Source organism: Salmo trutta, chromosome 6 (assembly GCF_901001165.1).
Source record: "Salmo trutta chromosome 6, fSalTru1.1, whole genome shotgun sequence".
Taxonomy (NCBI): Eukaryota; Metazoa; Chordata; class Actinopteri; order Salmoniformes; family Salmonidae; genus Salmo; species Salmo trutta.
In genome coordinates this window covers 5,340,385-5,363,734 of record NC_042962.1, presented here as the reverse complement: position 1 = coordinate 5,363,734, position 23,350 = coordinate 5,340,385, and the positions used below count along the sequence as shown (strand labels likewise).

The window sequence follows — 23,350 nt, the reverse complement described above, 5'->3', positions numbered from 1 at the left end:
TGTGTGGCTCTAGAGGAGGCAAACCTTCCCTATTGGGAGGCTAATGGAGCCCAGCTGAGGGTAATAAGTCAATCAAGTGTGTGATTGACTGGACAATCAGCTCTAGCATTTGATTAGGCTGCTGCAGCTCCCATTTGAGGGAGAGAACTGGAGACAGCAGCAGACAGGTTGAGGCTGAAAGACTCTCTGTTTGAGATAAAAGTACAACTTGAACTAACAAAAGGTTAAGTTTATTATTTGTAAGCATTTATGTTGGGCAATTATGAAATAAAACTTCAGTTTGAAGTGTTAATTCTGCCTTCACTGAGCCTCTGTACCCTGAGAACCCTCTTAGATCTGAGCCCAGGCTCTGCAACAAGGTCTGTCTGTTTAGACTGACATTATTGGGCTGGTTCATGGTGTCTGTTTAGACTGACATTATTGGGCTGGTTCATTGTGTCTGTTTAGACTGACATTACATGGCTGGTTCATGGTGTCTGTTTAGACTGACATTACTGGACTGGTTCATGGTGTCTGTTTAGACTGACATTACTGGGCTGGTTCATGGTCCCTGTTTAGACTGACATTACTGGGCTGGTTCATGGTGTCTGTTTAGACTGACATTACTGGGCTAGTTCATGGTGTCTGTTAAGGCTGGTTCATGGTGTCTGTTTAGACTGACATTACTGGGCTGGTTCATGGTGTCTGTTTAGACTGACATTACTGGGCTGGTTCATGGTGTCTGTTTAGACTGACATTACTGGGCTGGTTCATGGTGTCTGTTTAGACTGACATTACAAGGCTGGTTTGTGGCGTTTTACTCGGCTGTTTCCCATGACGAAGGATATATCCTGTCTGAATATGAATCCTTTATAAAGTTAGCTAGCTAGCTGTGTGTTGCTCTCGGATTAAGTCGCCGCCCCCCCCCCTCCCCTCTCCTTCCTGTCTGTCTCATGACTGACTTTTTAAGCACACAACCACACCATCTCAGAACCCTAAACTAAAACCATTGTGTGCGCAGAAATGCTAATCACTTGTTCGTAGAAGAAGCTTGAGATTTGCATGTTGCTTATGAATAAAAGATTTCAATTGAGATTGAGCGGTCAGGGGTTTTAACCACAAACAAACACCAAGAGTTGAAGGGACGGACTTGCAACAGAACAAAATCACTGATTGCTTTGGGAGAAAAATGATTAATTTATATATCAATTGTTTATTTATTGTCAGTAGCCAACAGCCATACTACTTACCATTCAACACATTCAATGTGTACAACGACTGAACCATTGTACTCTCTCTGAAGGAATATAGCTTTAATGACTTGAAAACTTTCCACTTGCAATAGTTTAGGAAAGCCATTTAGCAGGAATTGCTGTGTTTGGCTGCACCAGCAAACAGAAGAAAGAGCATAAACTTGACTATCTCTACTTGCATTATTCATGTTGTCTCTCTGAGTGGTGTGTCAAGAAGCAAGCCCTGTTTTAAAGACATTCAGCACCACTTAGCTATGCTCTGCTAAAACACCTAAATACTGTCACCACTTCCATACCAGCTGTCCTAAATACTGTCACCACTTCCATACCAGCAGTCCTAAATACTGTCACCACTTCCATACCAGCAGTCCTAAATACTGTCACCACTTCCATACCAGCAGTCCTAAATACTGTCACCACTTCCATACCAGCGGTCCTAAATGCTGTCACCACTTCCATACCAGCGGTCCTAAATACTGTCACCACTTCCATACCAGCAGTCCTAAATACTCTCACCACTTTCATACCAGCGGTCCTAAATACTGTCACCACTTTAATACCAGCGGTCCTAAATACTGTCACCACTTCCATACCAGCGGTCCTAAATACTGTCACCACTTCCATACCAGCAGTCCTAAATACTGTCACCACTTCCATACCAGCGGTCCTAAATACTGTCACCACTTCCATACCAGCAATCCTAAATACTGTCACCACTTCCATACCAGCAGTCCTAAATACTGTCACCACTTCCATACCAGCAGTCCTAAATACTGTCACCACTTCCATACCAGCAGTCCTAAATACTGTCACCACTTCCATACCAGCAGTCCTAAATACTGTCACCACTTCCATACCAGCGGTCCTAAATACTGTCACCACTTCCATACCAGCAGTCCTAAATACTGTCACCACTTCCATACCAGCGGTCCTAAATACTGTCACCACTTCCATACCAGCGGTCCTAAATACTGTCACCACTTCCATACCAGCTGTCCTAAATACTGTCACCACTTCCATAGCAGCTGTCCTAAATACTGTCACCACTTCCATACCAGCGGTCCTAAATACTGTCACCACTTCCATACCAGCGGTCCCAAATAACCAGAGTAAATATAGGTAACAATTTGAATCACTGGAGAGAAGTTAGGGCCCTAAAAAGTCTGAAGCAGAGATGGCCTGTTTTCTGCTTGACAGGTAACTTTACCATGACGTTGCGTCAGCTAGAAGCTAGCTAACTGTGATGTTTGTGAATGGAGAATCCGGGTTAGCTTTACGCTTTCTAAATGATATGGCTGTCTTGATAAATAAAACCAACATAAAAAAAACAACATAAACTAAAGAACACAACAACAACAACAACAACAACAACAACAAACCGTGACGCAGAGGTGAAACATACACTACTCAAAAACAATCTCCCACAAACCCAGGTGGAAAAAAAACCCTACTTAAGTATGATCTCCAATTAGAGACAACGAGGACCAGCTGCCTCTAATTGGAGATCATCCCAAACAAAACCAACATAGAAATACAAAACTAGAACATGATAACATAAACTAGAAAAAAAAAACTGTCACGCCCTGACCTACTCTACCATAGAAAATAACAGCTTTCTATGGTCATGACGTGACAGATATTGACATCAGCATGTGTGTTTATGAGAGTCATTATCATTTAGAACATACTCACGGTTTGTTGACGGCTAGCTAAACGTTACGCTAACGTTTCACGTGCATTTCTCTGTTCGAGAGTGATAGAACTGTAATGGTGCTTGGCAGTAAAGTTGCTAGCTATCATTATGTGGCTTGGTAGAGAGTTTACAAGCGAGTGAGCTAGGTTTTGTGACATACATTAGCGAGTTAGCTAGGTTTAGTGACATACATTAGCGAGTTAGCTAGGTTTTGTGAAATACATATGTGATTTAATAATGGGACATGCCCAAAATAAAAAAATGGAGTTATGAAAAGGCCACACCACAATCCACTCCAAGGTAAGTGTTAGCGCTACGTGCTTTATCAAGCATTGGAGTGGCGTCCAGCACCACGCTGTCAGATAAGTGAGAGCACATGCTTCATTTCAATAGGAGAATAGCAAGACATCTTTTTCCTATTCCTTTCAATGATGGCTATTGGGTAGTGTGAACTTTCTTGTGTGTGAATCATTTCTGGTTGGTTTCTCTGCTTTTGTGTCCCTTTCTTTGAGCCTGTCTTCTTTGAGTGGGTGTGTCTCTCTGGTACTGTCATGTCTCCGTCTCTAGTGTTCAAAATGTTTGCCAGTAATGAAGATACTATATGCTTGGAGTATAACAGACTGTCTTTTTCTAAAGGGGGGATGAGTTTCTCGACGAGCCTGGAGGGGTTGAGCTAGATGGGAGGAGCCTGGAGGGGTTGAGCTAGATGGGAGGAGCCTGGAGGGGTTGAGCTAGATGGGAGGAGCCTGGAGGGCTTGAGCTAGATGGGAGGAGCCTGGAGGGGTTGAGCTAGATGGGAGGAGCCTGGAGGGGTTGAGCTAGATGGGAGGAGCCTGGAGGGGTTGAGCTAGATGCGAGGGCCTCCATCCACAGACAGACGCGCCACCATCCACAGACAGACCCGCCTCCATCCACAGACACGCCTGCCCCACATCAAGTGATTTGTGAGGATGACATCATTGGCAAGCATACATCCATCACTTCAGAAGTCAGTTCAATAGATCTGATTAACTCTCTTGTGCTGCCTGTTGATCAGTGGGAATCAATTGGAGAGGCACAGCAAGCATCATTGAATGGGAGAGTTAATCCAATCCTAACGTTGGTTTGTTGTACTTCTCTACATGCAATGAAGAACGTCAGACTTGTATCTTTGAACTTCCTGTGCTATTTAAACATTGGTTGGCATCCACCAAAAGTAAGGATTCTTGAGCAAATGTATTTGTAAAAACAAAAGCTGTAATAGTGTGTATTTTTAGATTATAATTTGGATATCATATTTTATATTATTTTTAGTATATATTTTTTATCCAGGTTGTGTCTCATATATATATATATATATATATATATATGTGGTAGTATGGAAACTATTGAAGTCTTTATCTTACAGATCTGCCCTAAAGACAATGGCGTCTGGAAATGGAAGTCTCAGCCCACAGTGAGGAGACTACGGGATGCTGGCCTTCGAGGCAGAGTTACAAACAAAGAAAAAGACACAGTTGCAAAGAAAACAAACCTGGCCAAGTAAATCCATGCAGTGAGTATTTCATTATAGATATTACAGTATATCTGTTTTTACTTTTATGATGCGACGATGTTGCGACGATGTTGTAATTGTTATCAGCACAGATTAAAGGCTAGAACTCATCCTATGGATGAAGGAGGTTGTCAATCACAGATTAAAGGCAGAACTCATCCTGTGGCTGAAGGACGTTGTCAACCACAGATTAGAGGCAGAACTCACCCTGTGGATGAAGGAGGAGGTCAACCACTGTTGATGGTGGTGTAAAAGGGAGGACACATATGAGGAGTTTATTGTAAGTCATATTTATCTTGTCTTATTTATTACTCTCATTTGTGTTATGTTTGACTAATATACTTACTGTATTGTGTTTAGCTGTGAGCTATGGTTGGTAAACCCTGCATTAGGGTAATGGTTGGTAAACCCTGCATTAGGGTAATGGTTGGTAAACCCTGCATTAGGGTAATGGTTGGTAAACCCTGCATTAGGGTAATGGTTGGTAAACCCTGCATTAGGGCAATGGTTGGTGATGGTTGGTAAACCCTGCATTAGGGTAATGGTTGGTAAACCCTGCATTAGGGTAATGGCTGGTAAACCCTGCATTAGGGTAATGGCTGGTAAACCCTGCATTAGGGTAATGGTTGGTAAACCCTGCATTAGGGTAATGGCTGGTAAACCCTGCATTAGGGTAATGGCTGGTAAACCCTGCATTAGGGTAATGGTTGGTAAACCCTGCATTAGGGTAATGGTTGGTAAACCCTGCATTAGGGTAATGGCTGGTAAACCCTGCATTAGGGTAATGGCTGGTAAACCCTGCATTAGGGTAATGGCTGGTAAACCCTGCATTAGGGTAATGGTTGGGGAACCCTGCATTAGGGTAATGGCTGGTAAACCCTGCATTAGGGTAATGGTTGGTAAACCCTGCATTAGGGTAATGGTTGGTAAACCCTGCATTAGGGTAATGGCTGGTAAACCCTGCATTAGGGTGATGGCTGGTAAACCCTGCATTAGGGTAATGGCTGGTAAACCCTGCATTAGGGTAATGGTTGGTAAACCCTGCATTAGGGTAATGGCTGGTAAACCCTGCATTAGGGTAATGGTTGGTAAACCCTGCATTAGGGTAATGGCTGGTAAACCCTGCATTAGGGTAATGGCTGGTAAACCCTGCATTAGGGTAATGGTTGGTAAACCCTGCATTAGGGTAATGGTTGGGGAACCCTGCATTAGGGTAATGGCTGGTAAACCCTGCATTAGGGTGATGGCTGGTAAACCCTGCATTAGGGTAATGGTTGGTAAACCCTGCATTAGGGTAATGGTTGGGGAACCCTGCATTAGGGTAATGGCTGGTAAACCCTGCATTAGGGTGATGGCTGGTAAACCCTGCATTAGGGTAATGGCTGGTAAACCCTGCATTAGGGTAATGGTTGGTAAACCCTGCATTAGGGTAATGGCTGGTAAACCCTGCATTAGGGTAATGGTTGGTAAACCCTGCATTAGGGTAATGGTTGGTAAACCCTGCATTAGGGTAATGGCTGGTAAACCCTGCATTAGGGTAATGGCTGGTAAACCCTGCATTAGGGTAATGGCTGGTAAACCCTGCATTAGGGTAATGGCTGGTAAACCCTGCATTAGGGTAATGGTTGGGGAACCCTGCATTAGGGTAATGGCTGGTAAACCCTGCATTAGGGTAATGGCTGGTAAACCCTGCATTAGGGTAATGGTTGGGGAACCCTGCATTAGGGTAATGGCTGGTAAACCCTGCATTAGGGTAATGGCTGGTAAACCCTGCATTAGGGTAATGGTTGGTAAACCCTGCATTAGGGTAATGGTTGGGGAACCCTGCATTAGGGTAATGGCTGGTAAACCCTGCATTAGGGTGATGGCTGGTAAACCCTGCATTAGGGTAATGGTTGGTAAACCCTGCATTAGGGTAATGGTTGGGGAACCCTGCATTAGGGTAATGGCTGGTAAACCCTGCATTAGGGTGATGGCTGGTAAACCCTGCATTAGGGTAATGGTTGGTAAACCCTGCATTAGGGTAATGGTTGGGGAACCCTGCATTAGGGTAATGGCTGGTAAACCCTGCATTAGGGTGATGGCTGGTAAACCCTGCATTAGGGTAATGGCTGGTAAACCCTGCATTAGGGTAATGGTTGGTAAACCCTGCATTAGGGTAATGGCTGGTAAACCCTGCATTAGGGTAATGGCTGGTAAACCCTGCATTAGGGTAATGGTTGGTAAACCCTGCATTAGGGTAATGGCTGGTAAACCCTGCATTAGGGTAATGGCTGGTAAACCCTGCATTAGGGTAATGGCTGGTAAACCCTGCATTAGGGTAATGGCTGGTAAACCCTGCATTAGGGTAATGGTTGGGGAACCCTGCATTAGGGTAATGGCTGGTAAACCCTGCATTAGGGTAATGGCTGGTAAACCCTGCATTAGGGTAATGGTTGGGGAACCCTGCATTAGGGTAATGGTTGGGGAACCCTGCATTAGGGTAATGGCTGGTAAACCCTGCATTAGGGTAATGGCTGGTAAACCCTGCATTAGGGTAATGGTTGGTAAACCCTGCATTAGGGTAATGGTTGGGGAACCCTGCATTAGGGTAATGGCTGGTAAACCCTGCATTAGGGTGATGGCTGGTAAACCCTGCATTAGGGTAATGGTTGGTAAACCCTGCATTAGGGTAATGGTTGGGGAACCCTGCATTAGGGTAATGGCTGGTAAACCCTGCATTAGGGTGATGGCTGGTAAACCCTGCATTAGGGTAATGGCTGGTAAACCCTGCATTAGGGTAATGGTTGGTAAATCCTGCATTAGGGTAATGGCTGGTAAACCCTGCATTAGGGTAATGGCTGGTAAACCCTGCATTAGGGTAATGGTTGGTAAACCCTGCATTAGGGTAATGGCTGGTAAACCCTGCATTAGGGTAATGGTTGGTAAACCCTGCATTAGGGTAATGGTTGGTAAACCCTGCATTAGGGTAATGGCTGGTAAACCCTGCATTAGGGTAATGGCTGGTAAACCCTGCATTAGGGTAATGGCTGGTAAACCCTGCATTAGGGTAATGGCTGGTAAACCCTGCATTAGGGTAATGGCTGGTAAACCCTGCATTAGGGTAATGGTTGGGGAACCCTGCATTAGGGTAATGGCTGGTAAACCCTGCATTAGGGTAATGGCTGGTAAACCCTGCATTAGGGTAATGGTTGGGGAACCCTGCATTAGGGTAATGGTTGGGGAACCCTGCATTAGGGTAATGGCTGGTAAACCCTGCATTAGGGTAATGGCTGGTAAACCCTGCATTAGGGTAATGGTTGGTAAACCCTGCATTAGGGTAATGGTTGGGGAACCCTGCATTAGGGTAATGGCTGGTAAACCCTGCATTAGGGTGATGGCTGGTAAACCCTGCATTAGGGTAATGGTTGGTAAACCCTGCATTAGGGTAATGGTTGGGGAACCCTGCATTAGGGTAATGGCTGGTAAACCCTGCATTAGGGTGATGGCTGGTAAACCCTGCATTAGGGTAATGGCTGGTAAACCCTGCATTAGGGTAATGGTTGGTAAACCCTGCATTAGGGTAATGGCTGGTAAACCCTGCATTAGGGTAATGGTTGGTAAACCCTGCATTAGGGTAATGGTTGGTAAACCCTGCATTAGGGTAATGGCTGGTAAACCCTGCATTAGGGTAATGGCTGGTAAACCCTGCATTAGGGTAATGGCTGGTAAACCCTGCATTAGGGTAATGGCTGGTAAACCCTGCATTAGGGTAATGGTTGGGGAACCCTGCATTAGGGTAATGGCTGGTAAACCCTGCATTAGGGTAATGGCTGGTAAACCCTGCATTAGGGTAATGGTTGGGGAACCCTGCATTAGGGTAATGGTTGGGGAACCCTGCATTAGGGTAATGGCTGGTAAACCCTGCATTAGGGTAATGGCTGGTAAACCCTGCATTAGGGTAATGGTTGGTAAACCCTGCATTAGGGTAATGGTTGGGGAACCCTGCATTAGGGTAATGGCTGGTAAACCCTGCATTAGGGTAATGGCTGGGGAGGATTACTATTTAGTTGATTTGATGACGCATTCATTATGACTTGTCTGTGTTTGTTACAGATCAACAGCCCGATCTTGAGTCCCACCTGAACCATATTCTGATGTACACCAGGAAGCGTTTTTCCTCCTCACCACCAGTCTGAGGCCAGGCCACTGCTGGCAGCACTAGATTACATCCTCCACAAGGACAGACCAGCCAGGCAGAACACAGATGGAACCAAGATCTACTGTCCCAACTCTATTTGAAGTCAATAGGTTAGAGAAGGAAGTGTTTGAACAACAGAACTTTTCAAGTCTGCGCCAACGCACCTGTTCGCACTCACACATTAGCCACGGGGTCTTTCTAAATGAATATTTACTGAATTGCTTACATCCTCTCTCTCTCCTTGCCTCCTTTTCAAAACCTACCGGAGAAGAGGGTCAGAGGAGGGTGACCGTGGACCTTCTTCTACCATACGATTAAGAAGTAGGCAAGGTTGTGGGATGCAAGAAAAAGGTACTCCTTGAATATAAACAGGAACGTCTAAGTGTATGTAAACCATCCAAACGCCTTTCTCTAAACCAATGAGGGAGGTGATGCACAACCTTATTTGTTCTGTTGTAGTCAGATTGTTTATATTTTATAACACGATGCATACTCTCAAATTCTGTTGACTTATAGCTATAGGAGACTGTATTTAAAAAAAATGTATTAAAAAAAGCTAAACATTGGAGTGTCTACAGACTAAAGACTAAGAAGACAATTTGAGGAAGCGGGTTGGAATCTGGCGGCGGGATGCCAAGGAGAAGAACCTTAAGGCCTTTAGACCCTAGAAGAATTGGACTCCTACCCCCTATTCCTCCACCAACAACTGAGGAACTGAGAAGAGGCCTAGGTAAGTAAAAAAACTGAAGGCAGGAATATAATTGCATTAGACCTCAGAGTGAGTTATAACAAAGCCTGTAGGAGATATTTCCTATACGGTCAATGAATAGTTGTATTTTTATCATTTCACGGTATCGGTACACTAAAATCGGTACACTTCTTTCCCTCCCCCCTAGCATTGGGTGAACCTCGAGACCATACGGGAGCTTCAGAAACCTTCTCTAGCTCAGCAACCCTTGGAGAAACCCAGGTAAAGACCCACATACATTCAAACCATTTTACACCAAGTACATTACAATGAAGCGGTTTAATTTAGTTCTTTGCACTACATAATTCTTTGCCCCTCATAGTAACAATTATATTTGTTCTGATGTATCTGTTGGAATACATCTCTAGATTATTAACAGTAAAGGCCCTGATGGACCAAGACCCCTGCTGTTGGACCTCTCTAAAGACCCCTCTGAAATGTGTAAAATTGTGTGTTTTAAAACTTTATATCCAGAGAAAAACATATGCAAAACAAACTAATGTAAAATGATTTATTCACTTTCAGATGTATAAATAAAATTGGACATTTCCCCATTTTTAACATTTGTTGTGCTGGGAGAAAATGAAGTGATGATACTTTTGGGTAAGAAATAAACAAACAACCTTTTAGAATCTTTGATATGACATGGTGTGCCCAGTAAGAAAGTTACTGATGTCCTGACGACATACCTGGCAGGTGTTTGTGTGTGGAGAACGCAAACTGAGTGAGAGGAAGTGTTCTGTTCACAGCAAGTGACACATCAATACTAATATCATGCCAATAAGTGTCTGGCAACGGACACTCTTTGGACATAGCGCTAGTATGTCATCATTTGACACGCTTTGAGAATCCTAGCGCCCAGGGTGGAACCTAGTGTTCTGTGAATGGGGATCAAGTGTCCCTGATTCTCCAAAGACATCAACTGGGGATGACAACTCAGGTTTCCTGCACCAAGGGCTCTACGCTGCCACATCACAAACTGTGTGTAGTCAGCATGCCGGTACTCCCCGGGTGTCATCTCCAGGCTCTGCTGCATCAGCCACTGCCAACAAGTCAACACCTATACCGCTTGTGTAAACGTAAATATCCGTTGTCTAGGCAGTAATGGGTGAAATGTGGCAGCTGGCTTACACAGAAGTCTGGTCCCTGACCGTAACACTTCCTCTCTCTGTCTGTAGGCATCTCCCTGCAGTTACCAAGGTTACCACCTGGTACATGTGCAGGTGGTGGCTCACCATGCCGCCGCCGGAAAGTCTCTAGGACATCAAAAACCAACCCTGGCTCTCGCTGAAGCATCAGCCTCACCACATCATCCAGCTCCCTGATGAGGAATTGCTGAATGAACAGATGCGCACATAGCCTACTATCATTAAGGCACAATGTGATGTTTCCCTCCACACTCAACTAAAGGTATTTTTCATATGTATGATAGGTCTACGATTCATTCAAAACCAATTCAAACACTACTTTCTATTGCAAATTGATTAAACTATATCATGTTTCTTTTGAATGTAGTATGTGTGGAGAAATACCAAAGACCAAAATGTTTTCAGCCACCAATTATTGTGTTCATACATTAACTATTCAAGAAAAAAAAGTGTAACTGTAATACGCCAAGCTTCCACGACGTGGGAGAAAAATAAAGACACAGTGAGGGAAAAAAAGTATTTGATCCCCTGCTTATTTTGTACGTTTGCCCACTGACAAAGAAAGGATCAGTCTATAATTTTAATGGTAGGTTTATTTGAACAGTTAGAGACAGAATAACAACAAACAAATCCAGAAAAACGCATGTCAAAAATGTTCTAAATTGATTTGCATTTTAATGAGGGAAATAAGTATTTGACCCCTCAGAACTAGCCAGACCAACAGAACCAGCCGTACAGACAAAACCAGCCGTACTGACAGAACCAGCCGTACTGACAGAACCAGCCGTACTGACAGAACCAGACAGACCAACAGAACCAGCCGTACAGACAGAGCCAGACACCACCATCATACACCTGCTTGGGTACGGGCTCTGCCCTTTCAAAAGCGGAGGATAAAAGAATTAAGGAGGGTAAAGGAAAGCTTGAAACGTGTGGATCAACGAGAGACATTTCTTACCAAGTGAGACAGACCTGTGGTGGTTAATGAGAGATGTTTCTTACTCAGGGAGACAGACCTGTGGTGGTTAATGAGAGACATTTCTTACTCAGGGAGACAGACCTGTGGTGGTTAATGAGAGACGTTTCTTACTCAGGGAGACAGACCTGTGGTGGTTAATGAGAGATGTTTCTTACTCAGGGAGACAGACCTGTGGTGGTTAATGAGAGATGTTTCTTACTCAGGGAGACAGACCTGTGGTGGTTAATGAGAGATGTTTCTTACTCAGGGAGACAGACCTGTGGTGGTTAATGAGAGATGTTTCTTACTCAGGGAGACAGACCTGTGGTGGTTAATGAGAGATGTTTCTTACTCAGGGAGACAGACCTGTGGTGGTTAATGAGAGATGTTTCTTACTCAGGGAGACAGACCTGTGGTGGTTAATGAGAGATGCTTCTTACTCAGGGAGACAGACCTGTGGTGGTTAATGAGAGATGTTTCTTACTCCGGGAGACAGACCTGTGGTGGTTAATGAGAGATGTTTCTTACTCAGGGAGACAGACCTGTGGTGGTTAATGAGAGATGTTTCTTACTCAGGGAGACAGACCTGTGGTGGTTAATGAGAGATGTTTCTTACTCAGGGAGACAGACCTGTGGTGGTTAATGAGAGATGTTTCTTACTCAGGGAGACAGACCTGTGGTGGTTAATGAGAGACATTTCTTACTCAGGGAGACAGACCTGTGGTGGTTAATGAGAGATGTTTCTTACTCAGGGAGACAGACCTGTGGTGGTTAATGAGAGATGTTTCTTACTCAGGGAGACAGACCTGTGGTGGTTAATGAGAGATGTTTCTTACTCAGGGAGACAGACCTGTGGTGGTTAATGAGAGATGTTTCTTACTCAGGGAGACAGACCTGTGGTGGTTAATGAGAGATGTTTCTTACTCAGGGAGACAGACCTGTGGTGGTTAATGAGAGATGCTTCTTACTCAGGGAGACAGACCTGTGGTGGTTAATGAGAGATGTTTCTTACTCAGGGAGACAGACCTGTGGTGGTTAATGAGAGATGCTTCTTACTCAGGGAGACAGACCTGTGGTGGTTAATGAGAGATGTTTCTTACTCAGGGAGACAGACCTGTGGTGGTTAATGAGAGATGTTTCTTACTCAGGGAGACAGACCTGTGGTGGTTAATGAGAGATGTTTCTTACTCAGGGAGACAGACCTGTGGTGGTTAATGAGAGATGTTTCTTACTCAGGGAGACAGACCTGTGGTGGTTAATGTGGTTAACGAGAGATGTTTCTTACTCAGGGAGACAGGCAACATGCAACAACTTCAATGATTTTACTGAGTTACAGTTCATATAAGGAAATCAGTCCATTGAAATGAATGAATTAGGCCTTAATCTATGGATCAATCCCTGCACATTGTAAATATAGTGCTGGAACTGACCCTGTATATAGCTACTGACCCTGTATATAGCGACTGACCCTGTATATAGCTACTGTCCCTGTATATAGCTACTGACCCTGTATATAGCTACTGACCCTGTATATAACTACTGACCCTGTATATAACTACTGACCCTGTATATAGCTACTGACCCTGTATATAGCTACTGACCCTGGAACTGACCCTGTATATAGCTACTGTCCCTGGAACTGAGCCTGTATATAGCTACTGACCCTGGAACTGAGCCTGTATATAGCTACTGACCCTGTATATAACTACTGACCCTGTATATAGCTACTGACCCTGTATATAGCTACTGACCCTGTATATAACTACTGACCCTGGGACTGACCCTGTATATAGCTACAGACCCTGGAACTGACCCTGTATATAGCTACTGACCCTGGAACAGACCCTGTATATCGCTACTGACCCTGTATATAGCTACTGACCCTGTATATAGCTACTGACCCTGTATATAACTACTGACCCTGTATATAACTACTGACCCTGTATATAGCTACTGACCCTGTATATAACTACTGACCCTGTATATAGCTACTGACCCTGTAAATAGCTACTGACCCTGTATATAGCTACTGACCCTGGGACTGACCCTGTATATAGCTACTGACCCTGTATATAGCTACTGACCCTGTATATAACTACTGACCCTGTATATAGCTACTGACCCTGTAAATAGCTACTGACCCTGTATATAGCTACTGACCCTGGAACTGAGCCTGTATATAGCTACTGACCCTGTATATAGCTACTGACCCTGTATATAGCTACAGACCCTGGAACTGACCCTGTATATAGCTACTGACCCTGTATATAGCTACTGACCCTGGAACTGTCCCTGTATATAGCTACTGACCCTGTATATAGCTACTGACCCTGTATATAGCTACTGACCCTGTATATAGCTACTGACCCTGTATATAGCTACTGACCCTGGAACTGAGCCTGTATATAGCTACTGACCCTGGGACTGACCCTGTATATAGCTACTGACCCTGGGACTGACCCTGTATATAGCTACTGACCCTGTATATAGCTACTGACCCTGTATATAGCTACTGACCCTGGAACTGACCCTGTATATCACTACAGACCCTGTATACAGCTACTGACCCTGGAACTGAGCCTGTATATAGCTACAGACCCTGTATACAGCTACTGACCCTGGAACTGAGCCTGTATATAGCTACTGACCCTGTATATAACTACTGACCCTGTATATAACTACTGACCCTGTATATAGCTACTGACCCTGTATATAGCTACTGACCCTGTATATAGCTACTGACCCTGTATATAGCTACTGACCCTGTATATAACTACTGACCCTGGTACTGTCCCTGTATATAGCTACTGACCCTGTATACAGCTACTGACCCTGGAACTGACCCTGTATATAGCTACTGACCCTGTATATAGCTACTGACCCTGTATATAGCTACTGACCCTGTATATAGCTACTGACCCTGTATATAGCTACTGACCCTGTATATAGCGACTGTCCCTGTATATAGCTACTGACCCTGTATATAGCTACTGACCCTGTATATAACTACTGACCCTGTATATAGCTACTGACCCTGTATATAGCTACTGACCCTGTATATAGCTACTGACCCTGGAACTGACCCTGTATATAGCTACTGACCCTGTATATAGCTACTGACCCTGTATATAGCTACTGACCCTGTATATAACTACTGACCCTGTATATAACTACTGACCCTGTATATAACTACTGACCCTGTATATAGCTACTGACCCTGTATATAGCTACTGACCCTGTATATAACTACTGACCCTGTATATAGCTACTGACCCTGGAACTGACCCTGTATATAGCTACTGACCCTGGAACTGACCCTGTATATAGCTACTGACCCTGTATATAGCTACTGACCCTGTATATAGCTACTGACCCTGTATATAGCTACTGACCCTGTATATAGCTACTGACCCTGTATATAGCTACTGACCCTGTATATAACTACTGACCCTGTATATAGCTACTGACCCTGGAACTGACCCTGTATATAGCTACTGACCCTGGAACTGACCCTGTATATAGTTACTGACCCTGTATATAGCTACTGACCCTGTATATAGCTACTGACCCTGTATATAACTACTGACCCTGTATATAGCTACTGACCCTGGAACTGACCCTGTATATAGCTACTGACCCTGGAACTGACCCTGTATATAGTTACTGACCCTGTATATAGCTACTGACCCTGTATATAGCTACTGACCCTGTATATAACTACTGACCCTGTATATAGTTTACTTACTTTCTTGTGTTCTTCTTATTTACATTTCTTGTGTGGTTTTGTTCTACTTTAATTTATTTTATAGTACTACAGTCTTATTGATTACTGCATTGTTGTGATAAGAGCTTACAAGAAAGACATTTCTCTGTACCTGTACACATGACATTATAACGTGGATCTATCTAGTTCCCCAGAGCCAGATGAACTTGTGGATACTATGTTGAAGTATTTGCGTCCAGTATGAAGGAAGTCAGAGCTAGTTTCACGAGCCAATGCTAACTATCTTAGCCCGTACCCAAAGTCTTCCAGTCTTTGTGCCAAGCTAGGATTGACCTGCAAAACTAACTCAAACTTCCCACGTATTGGATGTAGATACATACAAAATGGTATCCATGAGTTTATCCGTTCTCTGGGGAAGTAGATAAAGGGCTTCGTTGCCAACATCCACAAGTATCCCTTTAAGTATCCCTTTAAGTATCCCTTTAAGTATCCCTTTAAGTATCCCTTTAAGTATCCCTTTAAGTATCCCTTTAAGATCGTCACACTGGCACAGTGTTTGTATGTGCACGTGTTTGTATTTTGTTTAGAATCGAGCAGAATGTTAGTTGTCATGTTTTTGGGATCTAATACAAAAGCATAATCCACACACACACCATAAATACTTAGAATCTAATACTTGTAAACTGAACGAGTATTTACATCTTAATGTCAGGCGATTAAAAAAAAAAAAATACACAAATGGATCAACTTCTGGAGTGTTCTGGAATGGACCAATTTCTTAATTGAACAGATTGAATGTAAAACTACGTATGTTATACGTGACGATTATAATGCACTGCAACTGCCCGGATCAATCTAGAAAGGCTGTAGCGTCTAACAGTTTGAGAGTGTCTATTTACTGTACATACCATTTACTGTATACACAGTAGGCAACCCTATGTGTCTAATAAACTGTAGTACATTTACATCCAATGTAAATCAAATAAGAAATCTCTAAAGAGCACATTTTAAGGAGGCAATATACACTGCTCAAAAAAATAAAGGGAACACTAAAATAACACATCCTAGATCTGGATGAATGAAATAATCTTATTAAATACTTTTTTCTTTACATAGTTGAATGTGCTGACAACAAAATCACACAAAAATAATCAATGGAAATCCAATTTATCAACCCATGGAGGTCTGGATTTGGAGTCACACTCAAAATTAAAGTGGAAATCCACACTACAGGCTGATCCAACTTTGATGTAATGTCCTTAAAACAAGTCAAAATGAGGCTCAGTAGTGTGTGCGGTCTCCACGTGCCTGTATGACCTCCCTACAATGCCTGGGCATGCTCCTGATGAGGTGGCGGATGGTCTCCTGAGGGATCTCCTCCCAGACCTGGACTAAAGCATCCGCCAACTCCTGGACAGTCTGTGGTGCAACGTGGCGTTGGTGGATGGAGCGAGACATGATGTCCCAGATGTTCTCAATTGGATTCAGGTCTGGGGAACGGGCGGGCCAGTCCATAGCATCAATGCCTTCCTCTTGCAGGAACTGCTGACACACTACAGCCACATGAGGTCTAGCATTGTCTTGCATTAGGAGGAACCCAGGGCCAACCGCACCAGCATATGGTCTCACAAGGGGTCTGAGGATCTCATCTCGGTACCTAATGGCAGTCAGGCTACCTCTGGCGAGCACATGGAGGGCTGTGCGGCCCCCCAAAGAAATGCCACCCCACACCATGACTGACCCACCGCCAAACCGGTCATGCTGGAGGATGTTGCAGGCAGCAGAACGTTCTCCACGGCGTCTCCAGACTCTGTCACGTCTGTCACGTGCTCAGTGTGAACCTGCTTTCATCTGTGAAGAGCACAGCGCGACAGTGGCGAATTTGCCAATCTTGGTGTTCTCTGGCAAATGCCAAACGCCCTGCACGGTGTTGGGCTGTAAGCACAACCCCCACCTGTGGACGTCGGGCCCTCATACCACCCTCATGGAGTCTGTTTCTGACCGTTTGAGCAGACACATGCACATTTGTGGCCTGCTGGAGGTCATTTTGCAGGGCTCTGGCAGTGCTCCTCCTGCTCCTCCTTGCACAAAGGCGGAGGTAGCGGTCCTGCTGCTGGGTTGTTGCCCTCCTACGGCCTCCTCCACGTCTCCTGATGTACTGGCCTGTCTCCTGGTAGCGCCTCCATGCTCTGGACACTAAGCTGACAGACACAGCAAACCTTCTTGCCACAGCTCGCATTGATGTGCCATCCTGGATGAGCTGCACTACCTGAGCCACTTGTGTGGGTTGTAGACTCATGCTACCACTAGAGTGAAAGCACCGCCAGCATTCAAAAGTGACCAAAACATCAGCCAGGAAGCATAGGAACTGAGAAGTGGTCTGTGGTTACCACCTGCAGAACCACTCCTTTATTGGGGGTGTCTTGCTAATTGCCTATAATTTCCACTTGTTGTCTATTCCATTTGCACAACAGCATGTGAAATTTATTGTCAATCAGTGTTGCTTCCTAAGTGACAGTTTGATTTCACAGAAGTGTGATTGACTTGGAGTTACATTGTGTTGTTTAAGTGTTCCCTTTATTTTTTTGAGCAGTGTATTTTCTGTTAACACTACTTTATAGAAGATCACACACACACACACACACACACACACAATGTGTAGAGAGTTTTTCCACTAGCCAGGGATGTAAATTAATATGCGATTCTGTTTTAGGTCATCCTCCCTCTTGCAGACACTTTTTTTTGGTTGTTTATTTTTTTTTCTTTTAAATGGTTTACTGGGAAATGTGGACAGGTGTTGTTGTTACCAACAAAATCCAATTACGTCATCAGTGTCATATAGTGACTAGATATACAACACAGAGATATGTTTGTAGCCCTATATCCCAACACAGAGATATGTTTGTGGCCCTATATCACAACACCATGGCTTAACACTGACGGAGTGAAAATAACCGTTTTTTATTTTATGTTTTTTAAATATGGTTGACGGGATCTGAAATATGTACATGAAATCCCAACGCATGTCTGAATGGAGACTGGAGACGCCCAGTCGAAACATTACATGAAAGAGGAGTTAGATATGACTGACAACCATTCGGTCCTCGACACTCAGTCCAAAACAACTATATTTCACCCACATCCATAGAATGTGTGTTTCATGCCAGTGAAAAGTGATCATCTCTTTCTTGAATAAGGAAACAAACGCAGTTGGGTAGGGGGGAATTTCCCCTATGTGCATTCTGCCAATCAAATGCTCAAACGTCATAATGCATGGAGAACAGTAGCCAGACATTCTGTTGGTTTTGGCTTACAGGTTGGGTTTGCAGAAAGAACCATCATTCTTCATTTTCAACAGTTTTCAAATATGTAAACTCGACACTAAACATCTTATCTCATAGGCAAGACGAAGCGATTATCTAAGGCATTATTAAACCTTAAAGATATTACAAAATGTGATCATTAGACATACCTCCTACGCTCAGCAGCTGGGGTTATAAGAGTCAAAAATAACCAAGGTATTATTGTTATACCTGATGTGTTATTCTACACTGTCTTGCAAGAGAGGGTTTCTAGATATAGAGCCAGTTGGCTGAACGAGGACAAGGTAAATAAGAATCAAGCTGGTTTTTCTACGCATCGGCAGGACAGGACGGCAGAGTCTTGTAAAACTCAAGGATGGGGCGGGTCACTTTGTTAACAACTGTTAACATCTCTAATATTAAATATTAAAGTCTTAATGTTTCCGCTCGCCCGAGTTAGAATACCTCATGATAAGCTGTAGACCATACTATTTAACTATACTGAACAAAAAATATAAATGAAACATGTAAAGTGTTGGCGCTGCCATCCAGGACTTCTATACCAGGCGGTGTCAGAGGAAGGCACCAAAGAATTGTCAAAGACTCCAGCCACCCCAGTCATAGACTGTTCTCTCTGCTACTGCACGGCAAGCGGTACCAGTGCACCAAGTCTGGAACCAACAGGAACCTGAACAGCTTCTACAGCCAAGCCATAAGACTGCTACACCAGGCTGCTACACCAAACCAGGCTGCTACACCAAACCAGGCTGCTACACCAAACCAGGCTGCTACACCAAACCAGGCTGCTACACCAAACCAGGCTGCTACACCAAACCAGGCTGCTACACCAGGCTGCTACACCAGGCTGCTAAACCAGACTGTTAAACAGCTAATCAAATAGCTACCGGGACTACCTGCATTTACCTTTTTTACAACAAACAATCTTACACTGACTCTACCCTACATCACATTGGACTCTACCCTCACGCACATTGGACTCTTGTATATAGCCATGTTATTACCTGGTACTCCCTGTATATAGCCATGTTATTACCCAGAACTCCCTGTATATAGCCATGTTATTACCCGGTACTCCCTGTATATAGCCATGTTATTACCCGGTACTCCCTGTATATAGCCATGTTATTACCCGGTACTCCCTGTATATAACCATGTTATTACCTGGTACTCCTCTGTATATAGCCATGTTATTACCTGGTACTCCCTGTACATAGCCATGTTATTACCTGGTACTTCCTGTATATAACCATGTTATTACCTGGTACTCCCTGTATATAGCCATGTCATTACCTGGTACTCCCTGTATATAGCCATGTTATTACCCGGTACTCCCTGTATATAGCCATGTTATTACCCGGTACTCCCTGTATATAGCCATGTTATTACCTGGTACCCCCTGGTACATTGTAATGATGTCATCTATACCAGGGCTGTAATGATGTCATCTATACCAGGGCTGTAATGATGTCATCTATACCAGGGCATTGTAATGATATCATCTATACCAGGGCATTGTAATGATATCATCTATACCAGGGCATTGTAATGATGTCATCTATACCAGGGCATTGTAATGATGTCATCTAGAACAGGGCTGTAATGATGCCATCTAGAACAGGGCTGTAATGATGTCATCTAGAACAGGGCTGTAATGATGTCATCTAGAACAGGGCTGTAATGATGTCATCAAAAACAGGGCTGTAATGATGTCATCAAAAACAGGGCTGTAATTAAGTCATCTAGAACAGGGCTGTAATGATGTCATCTAGAACAGGGCTGTAATGATGTCATCTAGAACAGGGCTGTGATGATGTCATCTAGAACAGGGCTGTGATGATGTCATCTAGAACAGGGCTGTGATGATGTCATCTAGAACAGGGCTGTGTTGATGTCATCTAGAACAGGGCTGTAATGATGTCATCTAGAACAGGGCTGTAATGATGTCATCAAAAACAGGGCTGTAATGATGTCATCAAAAACAGGGCTGTAATTAAGTCATCTAGAACAGGGCTGTAATGATGTCATCTAGAACAGGGCTGTGATGATGTCATCTAGAACAGGGCTGTGATGATGTCATCTAGAACAGGGCTGTGATGATGTCATCTAGAACAGGGCTATAATGATGTCATCTATAACAGGGCTGTAATGATGTCATCTAGAACAGGGCTGTGATGAAGTCATCTATAACAGGGCTGTGATGAAGTCATCTATAACAGGGCTGTGATGATGTCATCTATAACAGGGCTGTAATGATGTCATCTAGAACAGGGCTGTAATTAAGTCATCTATAACAGGGCTGTAATGAAGTCATCTATAACAGGGCTGTAATGATGTCATCTAGAACAGGGCTGTAATGATGTCATCTAGAACAAGGCTGTAATGATGTCATCTAGAACAGGGCTGTAATGATGTCATCTAGAACAGGGCTGTAATGAAGTCATCTAGAACAGGGCTGTAATGATGTCATCTAGAACAGGGCATTGTAATAATGTCATCTAGAACAGGGCATTGTAATGATGTCATCTATAACAGGGCTGTAATGATGTCATCTAGAACAGGGCTGTAATGATGTCATCTAGAACAGGGCTGTAATGATGTCATCTAGAATAGGGCTGTAATGATGTCATCTAGAACAGGGCTGTAATGATGTCATCTATACCAGGGCTGTAATTAAGTCATCTATAACAGGGCTGTGATGATGTCATCTAGAACAGTGCTGTAATGATGTCATCTAGAACAGGGCTGTAATGATGTCATCTAGAACAGGGCTGTAATTAAGTCATCTATAACAGGGCTGTAATGAAGTCATCTATAACAGGGCTGTGATGATGCCATCTATAACAGGGCTGTAATGATGTCATCTATAACAGGGCTGTAATGATGTCATCTAGAACAGGGCTGTAATTAAGTCATCTAGAACAGGGCTGTAATGATGTCATCTAGAACAGGGCTGTAATAAAGTCATCTAGAACAGGGCTGTAATAAAGTCATCTAGAACAGGGCTGTAATGATGTCATCTAGAACAGGGCTGTAATGGATGTCATCTAGAACAGGGCTGTAATGATGTCATCTAGAACAGGGCTGTAATGATGTCATCTAGAACAGGGCTGTGATGATGTCATCTAGAACAGGGCTGTAATGATGTCATCTAGAACAGGGCTGTAATGATGTCATCTAGAACAGGGCTGTGATGATGTCATCTAGAACAGGGCTGTGATGAAGCATGTCATGTATCAACGACTGCATACCTCACAAGGTGGTCTAGTTGAGCCCAGGGAAACTTTTAAAATCGGAGGCTATGTTTCTAAATCTGATTAAAATGTCAGTTTTTGCCCCAAGTGTGTGTTGTGCCACCATTGACTTCAGACTTCTAGCCGTGCACGGACTACATAAATAATTTGTATGTTCGATCTAGGACTTTTATATCTATGAATTCATCAACCCTGATATAAAGATACAAAGTACATAAGGTGTCAGTAACGTGAAATACCAGTCTGAATCAACATGTGTACAGTAATTGCTTGCAGTGGCAACTCGAGACAGGAATCAATTGCTGTCAGCGAGTATTGTGATTTATAGTCTACGCTCAGTGTATTTTCATACGCAATTTCATTGCCTATCAACATATAATTGGTCACGAAATGTAAACTCTATTTTAACAGAAACTAATCTATGACCATTAATATATTCTTCTGCAGTCTTTTCCAATACACACCCATCATAGAAATAGGGAATATAGATCAACTCACCACAAGTGTAGGGACCACTGCCACGAGCGCATACAGTAAAGTCGGTGGGATCGCGCTGGACTCCTCCGGTCCGAGGTAAGGCTTCACGTAGGCATTGTCATAGCAGAAGAACCCTTGGACGTGCACGTTGAACGTGTCCGTGTACTCGAAGTAGTACGCTAGCATGACCGTCCCCGCCATGATCACCAGCTGAAAATAAAGCATGTTCGTCAACGGTAGAGGAAAGAACATTTAACAAACCACTTCACTGAGGAGAGAAAGCCCTGCCATTCATGCCGCCTTCTCCGCCCTAGCCTAGAGCAACAGCCTGACCATAACAACTCTGGTCAGCACCACATGTCTCCTACTGCCGCTAATGCTTGTTAAAAAATGCATTGCCGGTAATATTCACAGAGCCTTTTTCTGTCATGGCACATCGAGTTGGTCCCTGGAACCGGAATGAACAAGACAGCGATGAAAACTTGGTGAGTGGGAGGGAGGGAGGGAGCGCGGCCGTGGGTCTGATTCTAGGATGAATGTGTGTGTGTGTGTGTGTGTGTGTGTGTGTGCGCGCGTGTACAGCGGCTGTCGCGTTTCACTCCTATTTACCGTGGGCAGCATGACAGAGAAGAGAAAGCACTACACTTCGTCTATCCGTTGAGCACGGGCAGTGAATGATTGACTCCGAGCTACTCGTTAGCGCTTTAGATTCGGCTCCAGATCACGGTAACCGTCAGTCTAAGACGTGCGTCAGCATTAGAACCCTTTGGAGAGAAATGTACCATTCCTATTAATATTCATTATATGCGCGTCCGCATGTGTCCGAAAGACTCCAACAACAGAACGCAGTAATTCAATCTGATGTCAACCTCACTAGTCTACACCCCAGGCAACTAGATTATACTATACTATTGTACATGTAACCAAGACAACTAGATTATACTATACTTGTAACGATCGTCGTATATACTGGACCAAGGCGCAGCGGGTTGAGTGCCCATTTTATTTATAACACTTAATTAACAGAACACGAACGAACGAACGAACGAACGAACGAACGAACGAACGAACGAACGAACGAA

The 23,350-nt window shown here is 43.8% G+C and overlaps 1 protein-coding gene across 1 annotated transcript in view; it reads right to left on the bottom strand.

Moving 5' to 3' along the window:
* LOC115195339 (phospholipid phosphatase-related protein type 5-like) overlaps positions 1-22,493 on the bottom strand; it is a 78,094-nt gene extending 55,601 nt beyond the window's left edge. Inside the window, exon 1 of the mRNA XM_029755117.1 lies at positions 22,290-22,493. Coding sequence (XP_029610977.1) covers positions 22,290-22,493 — 204 coding nt within the window. The remainder of the gene's footprint in view (positions 1-22,289) is intronic.
* Positions 22,494-23,350: the final 857 nt, after the last annotated feature.